This window comes from Colias philodice, chromosome 24 (genome assembly GCF_061535455.1).
Source record: "Colias philodice isolate Cphi_HAF_F1 chromosome 24, ilColPhil1 Martin Lab GWU primary, whole genome shotgun sequence".
Taxonomy (NCBI): domain Eukaryota; kingdom Metazoa; phylum Arthropoda; class Insecta; order Lepidoptera; family Pieridae; genus Colias; species Colias philodice.
In genome coordinates this window covers 5,125,240-5,137,541 of record NC_143109.1, presented here as the reverse complement: position 1 = coordinate 5,137,541, position 12,302 = coordinate 5,125,240, and the positions used below count along the sequence as shown (strand labels likewise).

Here is a 12,302-nt window from a genome sequence, read left to right as displayed (position 1 = left end):
AATATTAATAGTGAACGATGCACTGAGAAATTTATTAATAAAACAAGTACATAATGATTATCAGTTGTAAATACGAAAATTTAACAATGCTTCTAATTGTTATGTGTTTTTATGTTTAATAACTGAGTCATTAGTTTGAAAATTTCGAGGGAAATTTGATATTTTTGGTTTTATAGCATTCAAATGCTTTATAAGTATAAATTTATAAAGAATAGAAAAAAAATTGTGTGGTTTTATGAAACCACGGTAAAAGTGAAACTGTTCGAACGGTTCCGAACATTGCTTTGTGTAGCGCATGTCGCGTGACGGTCGGCTGCCGAGTAGGTATACCTACTACGTGACCAAGCCAACTAGACCCTTTTCAACTGTGACGTCACCCGCCCATGTCTCGGGTACAGATAGCAAAAAAAAAATATTAATAATATCACTGTTCGCTCTCCGCTATGAATAGTCTTATTTTTCCCCATTTCGAGGGCTGTCTATGAATATCAACACAGTAAAAACTTAAACAAATAACAACAAAAAACTTAACAGTCAACAACAAGCTTTAACGATTAATAATAAAAAGTACAGAAATAACTAGCGATGCGAAACATACGAATGCGTTGATGCTGCGAATCGTACTAAGGCGAACGCGGTACCTGAGGCGGTAAGCGGGCGGGGAGGCCGCATTCCACCCGAGCGTCTAGTTGGCTTGGTCGAATAGTACTCGGCAGCCGCGATACACGCGACATGCGCTACACAGACCAAAAAGTTTGAGGTGATGTAATAAAAGTTTCACTTTAAAAAATTATAAATTTATAATTTTGAGAGTAGTTTTAAATTGACTATAAGGTCAGTATTTTTCTACTAAATTACTTTTTCATACTTAATTATATATATAGAAAGGTTATTGTAATAGCTTTCTCCAGAAAAAAATATTATCACGTAAAAGAGAATGTCTCAAAAACTGTTACTGCCTATTGAATAAAAACACTTTTTCAATTCTTTTCTTAATTAGGTATCGATTCGTAATAGTCACGTACTAGGTTCTTTCTTCCGAAAATTTTATATAAAATTGACTTGCGTATTTTAAAATACAGTTATATTTTATCAATTGATAGCGATAGCGCACTGTCACTATATTCAGGTATCCGTCACGATAAGATATGTTTCAGTGATTTTTACGATATACCACCTCGGCCGACTGCTAATGATGTCGTGAACACCTAATTCGCATCTTGGGTAGTGTGATTATTGGAAATTGACAACCCTAGATGCAAAAGACGCAAATTTGTATGCAACTACTTTTTTAAATGTAGGAGCTATAGGGGTGTCAACAACTGGAAATAATTAAAGTGTTTTAGTATAAACAGAATTCGTTGTTTTGGCCTATTAGTATAAAGATAAACTAAAAGGATAAAAAACACGAAGTACCTTGGCAAAGCATTCAAGGTGCGCTATTGTTAGTTATTGTATCTTGCTGAGATATTTTATATAAAAAGGTATGTTAATTGACCCTAAGTCAGAAAACATTGAGATTTAGTGACTAAATCTAGAAGAAGAGATATTTAAAGGAATTTAATAATATTATTGTTGTGTTTACTTCGTTGTTTTTTGTACTCGTATTTCGCTTTAAGCGAGTATTAAAACTTGATTTCAACAGGATTTGTAAAGTTAATTTCTCAAAAACATCGTGATGGTTAACAAGGTATGAATTGTCTTTTAAATTCAGTATTTAATTTCTAAATGTTTTCATTTGATGAATAATTATTTGAGAAGTAATCTTATCGTTATATTATATGCATATACATAACCACTATCATTCATCAGTACATATTTGTATTCTTTCCCCGATTGTCTTTCTAAGTACTGGATGATAGGAATCACTGTGTCTAGCCTACTAACCCATATAACGTATTTACTTGATGTAAATCTTATCATATCAACGATTGTTATTTAAAAATACTTGGCTACTGGAATTTCATTATTTATGAAGTAACTTTCCGCCCGCGACTTCGCCCGCTTTGTCTAAAACCTAATAAATTTATAATTGAAACCTTCCTCGGGAATCTCTCTATCTTTAGAAATATCGCATCAAAGTCCGTTGCGTAGTTTTAAAGATGTAAGTTTGAAAGCACGTATATATACAGTTTGAATTAAATCTGTCCGATTAAAGTGGGTCAAAATCGAATTGAAAAGAGAAAGAAATTCACCTGTAAAGCGAATAAAAGCGTGTTAAAAATGACAATACATAGTTAAATTATATCATAATATATCGAATATATATATTATTAATTTAAGGGCCGATTTTTCAATGCTTGGATAAAACTTATTCGTCGAATAATGTATAAAACTACGATTTTAAAAACGTATTCTAATTGCCCATATTTGACAGTTTACGTGACATTTTAATATTATCGTGTAATACTTTATTGGAAGGATAAGTTTTATCCAAGCATTGAAAAATCGGCCCTAAATCATAAAACGTTCCAGTTCTGACCGGATGCATGCATGTTTTCACCAGTATTTAACTCCCCATTTATCACACTGTCTATCAAGACAAACACTAGATTTTATTGAATCTAGCTAGAATCAATTGCCTAGGTCATATTGTATATTGACGAATGTATACAGTATCTTTTGTATTTGCTCCCACTTTCTCATTTAATAAAATGCAATTGAAACGTCACGTGGTTTCAATTTGCATCATGTATTCTGAGAATCCTTTGATGATAGAATTTGATGCTGAACTTGATACACTATATATATGTAAAGGGCCCTCTTCACAATTGCCAGCGTTGGCCCAACAATTAATCGTCGATGTTTGCCGCAGTTACGGCGATTTTCAATAAACATCTACAACGTCCGATTATAGACAGTTAGGCCCTCTACAGTATCGGGATTGCCTCTACTTGCTCAATGCTGCCCATTGTGAAGAGGGTCCATAATAGTATCTATATGAAAACTGTATGAGCTAAATGAGAAGCATCAATCAATTAAGCTACTCATTCTTTAAGGTCCTTTTTGTTCTTTAATTCTTTCAAATTGGTCAATCATTGTTCTGTATCTATTGGTTCAATTCTTTCTATGTCTTTGAGAAACGTGTGTTTATGAAAATATTATTTTGCTTCGTTTTCCAATTTCATTTCCATGAGATAAGAGCTACTGTGTTACCATCGGTAACCGTTTTACTATCCATTTAGTTTAAATTATTAACAGCTACTTTGTTTCTTGTTTTATTGTATTTTTATTGTCGTCTGCAATATTTGCATTATCTTCGACAATTGTTTGAGCCATGTCTTGCTCTTAAAGTTTACGAGGAAGTAAACAGAATTGTGATAGTTGTTATCTTTTTTTTAATTATTGCTTTATCTGTATTCCGTTGTATACGTGTACTGAAAATCTTAATGGCATCGTGAATGATGTAATCTCACGGAGATTTTACTATAGCCTACTTCTCAAAGTCAATTTCTTGTACCATCAGCGTTGCAACGTCATTTTCAAATGTTTCATGTTGAAAATAGCTTTAGTAAATATTATCTGAGATTTTTTTTTTTAGTAATAAATAGAATAGCAGACGTTTGATCGCTATCCTGCCTGATGAAAAGCAGTGATGCGATCTATTTAGGAGCATGCCTACCCAGAAGAAGCCTATTTACTCTAGACTAATATATTCTTAAAAAATATATTTTTCTGTATTCTAATTACATACTTTGGTAAGTCGTAAGTTGTGAATCGTTTCAAAGATTTATTTTCTTTATAAATTTACGAGATGGAGTCAGTAATTTTCAATGTCTGATAATAATTAAGGTCTGATAATTTATAAAATATTTAGCTACCATTACTTTTATAATTTCTTTCGATCGTTATTAAATACATGATTATTATTTTATCAGCATACTTACGAATTTTTGTATAACACTTATCTGGAATAATGACTAATATTATCTTATTAATTATATTATACGTCATAATAGCGTATTTCTATTGTATGAATGTGGCTTTCTTTTTCAATAATTTTCTTTTATTTAGGGCCGATTTTTCAATGCTTGGATAAAACTTATCCGTCCAATAAAGTATTACATGATAATATTAAAATGTCACGTAAACTGTCAAATACGGGCAATTAGAATACGTTTTTGAAATGGTAGTTTTATACATTATTCGACGAATAAGTTTTATCCAAGCATTGAAAAATCGGCCCTTAAACATTAAAAGTACTGACATAAAAACGTTTTCCGACACTTTTTCTGTAAAAGCTTGACTAATTAAAATCTGTAAACAACAAGCTATTTTACTATATACTGCCTCATCTAAATTCATCTTTTATAATTATTATCATTCATCTTTAATATAATAATCGGTTCATATTGTATACTTAAGTAATAATTTTTATATTTTCTATAGGTACAGTAATTAATAAGTATAATAACTCTTATACATTTTCTATTAGTCAAGTAACAGCTAAGATAAGTGGCGCCACCTTTCACACATTAGTGTGTGTGTGATAGACAATGCAATTATTATTCTACGCTATGATAATAATGAATGTTTATTTGTCTATTAACATGTTGTCAGAGCTTAACTTCAAAAGGTACATGCGAAAATCTAATTCACAACACGCTATTAACAAGTTAAGGCGGATACTAAACGTGAGACAGTCAATAAATCTATACTAATATTATTAAGCTGATGAGTTTGTTTGTTTGTTCGCGCTAATCTCAGAAACCATGAGTCCGATTTGAAAAATTATTTCACTATTAATCAATTGTTAAAAGACTATAGGCTATATTATCATCACGCTAAATAGGAGCGGAGCAATGCGGGTAAAACCGTAGGGCACAGCTAGTACTGAAATATTTTTTATTGTTATTAGTATACGTTACGAAAGATATAGATGAATTAATTTACGACTGCGAGGATTTTCATTCTGTCAAATAAAGTAATGTTAATCCAAATTATCAATTTTCAGTGATTATTTTCATTGTCTGGGCTTTACTGCTCGTGCTGATGAATAATAATGTAGATAAAAACTGGAATTTACTTCCAACGAAAGAATTAAGTATAAATTATATAAAAATAATTATAGATGAGAAATAAATACTACACATATAAATAATTTTCCACGAAAACAGTATTAAATTCTCCGTTTTGCCGAAAATAACAACAAACTTTATCGCACGCGATATTTTCAACCGTCTAAGAAGGATTATGTTATAATATAGGTGCCTAATGATTGATGAGGTTATATCAACGTTATTAAGAATTATGATGATAAAAAACCACGTGAACCACGCTTGATGTGCGACGTAAATATAATATTTGTACAGAAATTACAGTGCTCTTCAGTAAGCATGTAATGTGTGACAACGATGTAGCACAAGCGCCGAGTTAATATTGGCACGACAAACAAATCTTTTCGGCTAATGGACGTTGTTTTTATCAAATAACCATTGCACGAAGTTTCCGAGACAGCTCGCTTTACTTAAATATTTAAAATTTAACTCGACGTTTCGCAGTTATCACCGACGGCCTCTTATCATAATCTTCACAATCTCAGACGTGTCGCTATGCATCATCATTCATCATCCAGAAATCTTGACGTTATTTCGACGCAAATGTGCCATTTCTATAGATTCGCCCATCACGCTCGCATGTGTTACGTTTATTTCTTACGTAACATCTTATATAACACCTTCTACCTTCAGTAACTTAGCCGTATCTACAGATTGATCTCTCGTCTCTGTTTGTTTATCAACGTACACATTTGCACGAATTTCCTTCGATACAATATGTTCTCGTGAACGCTAATAGCTTTACCTATTATCGCTAATTATTATGTAAGATAAAACGTCACCGAAACATCGATCATGTAGCGTAATCCTATATTATGTTTGTGTCGGTATCAGTGTGTACCGAATTCTCATGACGATAACGTTTTTCTTTTACAACAGGTACATTAGAAACTAAGTATTATACAGTATTATAGAGACAGTGATTTTGGAAGTGCAAGTGAATTCAGTATTATAACAGTGATATATAAAATTAAAGACGATGTGTTGGAACAGCAGTGGACCAAGCTAGTGAGGATGTCAGTGAGGTGACATTGGACGCAAGCCATTCGGCTTTAGTGTTAGTTATACGAAAACATTCCTCTGTTAAAAATTTTAAGCCAGGGCCCGGTGGATAAAGGCAAGGATATCTGCAAAATGACCAAGGGCCCTCGGAAAGTGAAACTAGTCATTGTAGTCAACAATAAAAAAGAGTGAGTATTACATTTTTATCTTCATGCCTCTCTAGTCTGTAACATTTGCGTTCTTAATAACCTTTTTTGTAGTACCAATGTACTTTTCAAGGATTTTGATAGTTTTTTTGATAGCAACTGCTTTCTATTCAAGATTATTTGCAATATCAGATGTATTGCAGACATTATTGTTATTGAATTTTATTTATCTTCGAGATATGTTAAGCCAAGTTAATTTTAATGCTGTTTTGAGAAATAAAATTAAAGGTTACATTTAATGTAAGTTATAAATTGAATATTAAATTAATTCTGCTTCATTATCTGTGGTGTTGGATTTATTAATATTTTCATATCAAATAATCAAACATCGGATCTGCATCTTATTAGTGCACCGGATGCAAGCGATTTAGCGTCTATTATCGCTGGCAATTAAGTTGATTTTACGATAACATTAGCATATAATGGCCTGTGTATTTACTCGTCCATTCATAAACGCGATTCCCATTGATGTTTAATTGATAATAACGCTATATTTATTTATAGGTACAAATACATTCAGTTATAATAGTTCAGTTTATTACGAGGTTATTTTTATAGCCTGTTAAAATTTTGCATTTTACAAGTGTGATCAACGCACTACGACAATTTCTTCTGTTTTACAACATTTATATGTTTAGCCTAACGGTTGATAAGTTATATTGTCTCATGTCTGTCTGTGTATAGGTATTATTAGGCTTCATTTATTTGTGGGTATCAATGATTTTATAGACCTGACTCAACATTGCAATATGCGAACCATCATCGCTCAATTCACGTTAAAATCAATAGAACTCGACAATACACTATGTACAAGTGTACATAGTGTCGAGTTGTAAAGTACAGTTTTTGCTACAAAAACAAGCGAACACGGAAGCGGTCAGATTGACCACGCAAGTGTCCTTCGCGATCGGAAGACGCTCATTTGCCGGCTCGCTGGATGGCCGGTGGATGCTCATGTCGCAGCGTCATGTTGTGTGATTAGTGATTTGTAATTAGTTATTGTGGGATTGTAAGATAGAATAAGCACTCAAGTAGTAAAGTTTACTGAAGTTATGAGTAATTGTGAGTAAAACGTGCTGTTAATGCTTCAGAAATTGTAAAAAAAAAATAATGAAATGTTGTTTGCATAGGCTCTCAAAATTAGTAAAATAGAAAATATATTTGTTTAGACTTTAACGGCAATTATCAATGCGAGCATGACCCAAATGCTGCGCAGGCGCGCCACAATCCAACACGCGTTCGTGTCGCGTTTAATCGTCAATGAATACGTTATCCTTAATCGTAGTACGTTACATTGCGAGTGAATCATGCGTAGCTATTGAGCCGCTTTTCGTTTGATACCATTGAAGGGTTAATTGGTGTAACCCTTGTATCTGGGAACGTACGCCAAACATGTAGATGATTTGGACGTCGGTACTCGGTTGGTGGTTTGTTGCTGGCCAGTTTGAGTATTTTTATGAGACATTCCTAATAGTAGAACAGATGTATGGGACATAATAAATGGACTCATGTTGATGGTTATCAGGCAATCCTAAGTCTTATTTTTCATTGCATATTTTTTCATCTGTGGCAAATGTTAGCCATCAACGCGAGAGATGTTAACATACCAACCATTATAGATTTGCAGATTAGGCAAAGTCACCCAGTAATTTGTCGATACAATAGTCACATACATTAATACGATGGCAACCATGCGTACGTAATGACCGGACGCTATAGTAACTGTTTACTTTATCTGTGGTACTGCGTGAAACAGTCAGTAGACCATCATTTGAATGGAGGCGTGATTACGCGTACATAGCACAGATAATGCAGGTTGGTCAAATTGGTCTATCGAGGCTAGTTGCGTAACCCTGGATTAAGTGGAGGTTAGTTTAGGAAAAGTAGTAGTAAAAAAGGAAGTAAGCAAGTATTCATTCAGAATTTTCTCACGTTAAAAAAAGGTTAATTGAAAGGATCTGCAGTTAAGGATGACAAAGCTAGCTGGTATAAAGATAGGAGAACCTATGAATTTTTTATTAAGTGTAGTGGAATTTGAAATCTAGCGTAAGAATGTTACACTATCTTTCAAAGTACATCATCATCATCACCTATGAGGGTTAATAGAAGTAGCCTATTGCTACATAATTGTTTTAAGTTTATTGATTGATAAGTAGCCACTTTTAAATTTCGATAAGCCAAACACACGTAAATTCCGAGACACGCAAATGCGGTTGTAAACGGCCAAATCAATATTTTACGACCGTCAATCGGCGATTACTCGGATCATTGGAGCAATCTGGCAAGAGGTGATAAGGCGTGCAAGGCGTTGCGTTATCGCTATCGGCTGGACTGATTTAGAGGATAGAGGAAAAATACTGGCCTTTACATGTCCTACTGGCGTGCTAAAGGAATACCTGATGGAGAATGTCTTGCCGGCTCCAAGAAGCACAGACTGCAGAGAAAAACTGCTTTCTGAAAGTGACAGATTCGTGACGACTCTTCTTTTTAGAAAATGCTTTGTGAACTTATAGTAAATATTCACTTATAATACCACAAGAGCTTCAAAATTATCGGGTATTGTCCGATAGGTTCGTTGCAAACAAATGAAGGAGTCAAGTTTTTAGTCAAGGTTAAAAACTTGACGACTTTATTTGTTTGCAGGGAACCTTGAGGGAAATGCCAGATAATTTTGAAGCTCGTGTGGTATTCGGGAGATTATTTTTCCGTCCCAAATGTCGGCCAATAATTTCACAGTTGAATTGAACCTGTCAGTTTGACGTCAACGACCAGAGAAAATTTTCAAAAAATTATCAGTATAATACCATGTAGGTTGTACCACGATATTTGGGTCGGAAAAATAATCGTGGATATTGATGATTCAAAAACGCTTCTGAAGGAAGTCTACTTGAACATTAAACAGGCAGAAATCACGGCAAGTTTAAAGTTCCAGTAAATAATGATATTAAAATATGAAGATATAAAACAAAATTATGTCTTGTGCTTTTAAGATAAGATTAAGCTCGTAATAGTTATAATATGTTGATTATAAGTGATTTCATAAACTTTAATCTACAATTTCGGTTAAGTCGGTAAAAAAGTGGTGGTTATTACTGCAGTTATAGCAGAGAATACGTTCGTCATTACTACAGGTAATAATATCCAAAAGTAGCATATCACAACGTGATAGATAAATTATCGTTGTTATTAATGTTATCTTTACAATTTTTCACCAAAATAAATAATACGAATGCCTTTTGTATATAATGCCTGTAAATGAGAATGCTCTGAACATTACAACTCATAATTTTCATTAAGATAATACTGTTGATAAGAACAATGCAGGTTTTAATGGGTTCATGGAAAATGCACGTTTAGAAAAAGATTCATTGATATTTTACATTATAATCACATAAGGACAAAGCTAGCTGGTATAAAGATAGGAGAACCTATGAATGTTATATTAAGTTTAGTGGAATTTGAATTCTAGCGTTTGTTCTTGTGACTGGGTGAGAAGGTCGAAACTCCTTTAGTTTCTTGTAAAGTAAAATAAATTTGGAAGATTGTGAAAGTAAAGGTGTCAAAAATTTCACAGGAAATTTTCAGGATTAATAGGCGCCTATTTCTTCAAGACTTGTATGCCTGATATGCTTGATTAAATAGGCGCCATCTAATTTCATTCAAAGTCGTTCAATTATGTTGGTATGGTAAAAAAATACGCATGAGATTATACCAAATGTCCTAGAAGAATGCTTTGTTATTCTCGACGAAAGAATATTTCGAAGGATGGTTATTGTCAGCAAAGATTCCTCTTCTTGTATACATGCTGGCACAGTCAGTTATCAAATTAGTGGATGAAAGAAGTTCAAAAAATTCATTCATTCATTCGGATATTCCAAACACGAGTTTGGCACGTGCGAAAGATAATCACCAATTATTACTTTATAATACCACTGTGCAGTGGGTACGATAAATTGACGTTTTTATCAGAGGCTTTAATTGAGAAAAGATTTCAGCTAATTACTTAAGATTATTCAGGCTGAGGAAAATGCGTTTGGCGTTATCTTTCGGGATTAGCGTGGATTCCATGTTTGTATAGATAAACTTAATGTACTAACTAAATGTAAGGTTGGATAATATGTCAAGATTTGTAAGGTTTTTTTATCTATTGCACGAGCCGTATGATAAAATTATGGTAGTTACGTATTTTACGGAGTAGTATTTTTTTCTGTTTGATATAAAATTTAAAGCTTTTGATTAAGGCACTTTTAAGAATGTAGAATGCATAACTATAAAGCAAAAAAAATTACTTATTGATTGTTCAGATCATTTTATTCCTGCTTATTCATGCATTGGCTGCTGTCTATTGCAAAAGGTAACGTGTATTGATAAATTCTTTAAAAAATCTTATGTTACGTGATCGAAGTCGCGAAAGTCTCAAAAATGTTAACTTGCGATAAGTTAAATTTAAAAAGAAAACTTACGCGACGTTTAAGTGTTACTTTATCTAAACACAAAATGTATCACGGTTATTTTTACGATCCATCAATTGTTCGACATCTCCGTTATCACGATACCTCTGTATCTCACGTGCGTGATAATGCTAATACATCTTAAGTAGCTTTTCAACCGACTTGAAAAAAGGAAGTAGGCAATTCGAGTTTTTGATAGTATATTTTTTTTTAAAGCTAGTGCCATCCGTGTGGTCCCATTTAGATTCTCTGGCGACAGGTTTTGTTCTGAAAATTTAAAGGCGGTTTAGTTTTTGAAGTGAAACTTCTTTATCGGGGGTGGACAAAAATTTTGTGTAACATTTTTGCGTTACGTTACGCCGCGCGCGTGACATTTTTGCGTTACGCCGTACTCGTGACTATATACATGTTATATTAAAGTGATCAGCAAAATCAAAGGGTTTGTTTTAATTCTAATTCCAGTGAATTTATAAAAATTAAATAAGTAATTACATCTATTTTTCTAATACTTAGGTGTAATAATGGTATTTATTTTTCTAAGTTATTTATGATTAACCTCACTTTTTGATTGTATTTTTCAATACACTAACACGTGGGTGGAATTATGGTATCTATTTAATTTAATAATTTATATAATATAATATATATAATTATATTATTTATATATTATATATATATTTATAAATTATTTATATAATTATAATATAATATATAATTTATAATTTAATTGTGGTATTTATTTTTCTAAAATTGTATTTAAAGTTAACCTCAGTTTTTGATTGAATTTTTTAAAACATTAATAAATCTATGACTCACGTTAACACGTGTTTGCTTGATTGGTGTTCATATATGATTTTGTGAATTCAATATTTATAAGAATAAACCTCAAACTCTTTATGTCCAATCAAAATATGCATGTGCTTTGTTTCTAAGAATTACAAAAGACCCTAAACTTTGATTACTTTTACGATAATAGCCATTGACTATTATACTGTGCCAGATGTGGATACAGTTACCTATTCAAATTGTTTACAATACAGCTGAGCCGGTCGTTCTACAGATATAATTCTCCAAAAATATTAACCAAATATGGTCGCTTAGTGCGGTACCTATGTCGTAGTAAACAATGCCGTAAAAACCAATGTTTTCGATAAGGCGGTCATATAACATTCAGCAAGGACCTTTCATTTTGGTCAATTTAACCGGTATGTTGTTATAAACGATGTCGCCATAAACGGTTTTGACTGTATTTAAATAGGTAGCGAGGAGCGAAGCGACGAGCGTGTTATGCTGGCCATACACCATACTTTCTATCGTCCAATCAGCATGACGCTGTAGCTTGATCCAATCTGCAGTTTGTCCATAGAGACCACACACACAACGTTTGAATTGTCCAATCGGCAGCAACGTTCAGTTGAAGCCATGGCGTCACCGGTGACAGACGACGATGTTTTAGCCGTTTTGGGCGTTTTATTCGTAAAAATGAAACAAAAAAAGGATTACATGCCGGGAAGCTTAGGAAGATTATTGTTATATATATGTACCTATTTAATGAGAAGTACCCAATGTGTTAAGTAATCTGGTAC

At 32.9% G+C, this 12,302-nt stretch overlaps 1 protein-coding gene and 1 long non-coding RNA gene across 5 annotated transcripts in view; one reads left to right on the top strand and one right to left on the bottom strand.

Annotated features, from left to right (window-relative positions):
- The window catches only part of LOC149477708 (uncharacterized), a 298,415-nt gene that overhangs the window by 46,352 nt on the left and 239,761 nt on the right, over positions 1-12,302 (bottom strand). The window lies entirely within an intron of this gene.
- The window catches only part of Mitf (transcription factor Mitf), a 105,003-nt gene that overhangs the window by 71,811 nt on the left and 20,890 nt on the right, over positions 1-12,302 (top strand). For 3 of the 4 annotated variants that reach the window (XM_089710249.1, XM_089710248.1, XM_089710250.1), the window contains exon 2: positions 5,937-6,247. The exons of the other annotated variant lie outside the window; for it this stretch is intronic. In XM_089710249.1, coding sequence (XP_089566375.1) covers positions 6,192-6,247 — 56 coding nt within the window. In that variant the 5' untranslated portion in view covers positions 5,937-6,191. The remainder of the gene's footprint in view (positions 1-5,936; positions 6,248-12,302) is intronic. 4 annotated transcript variants of the gene reach the window in all.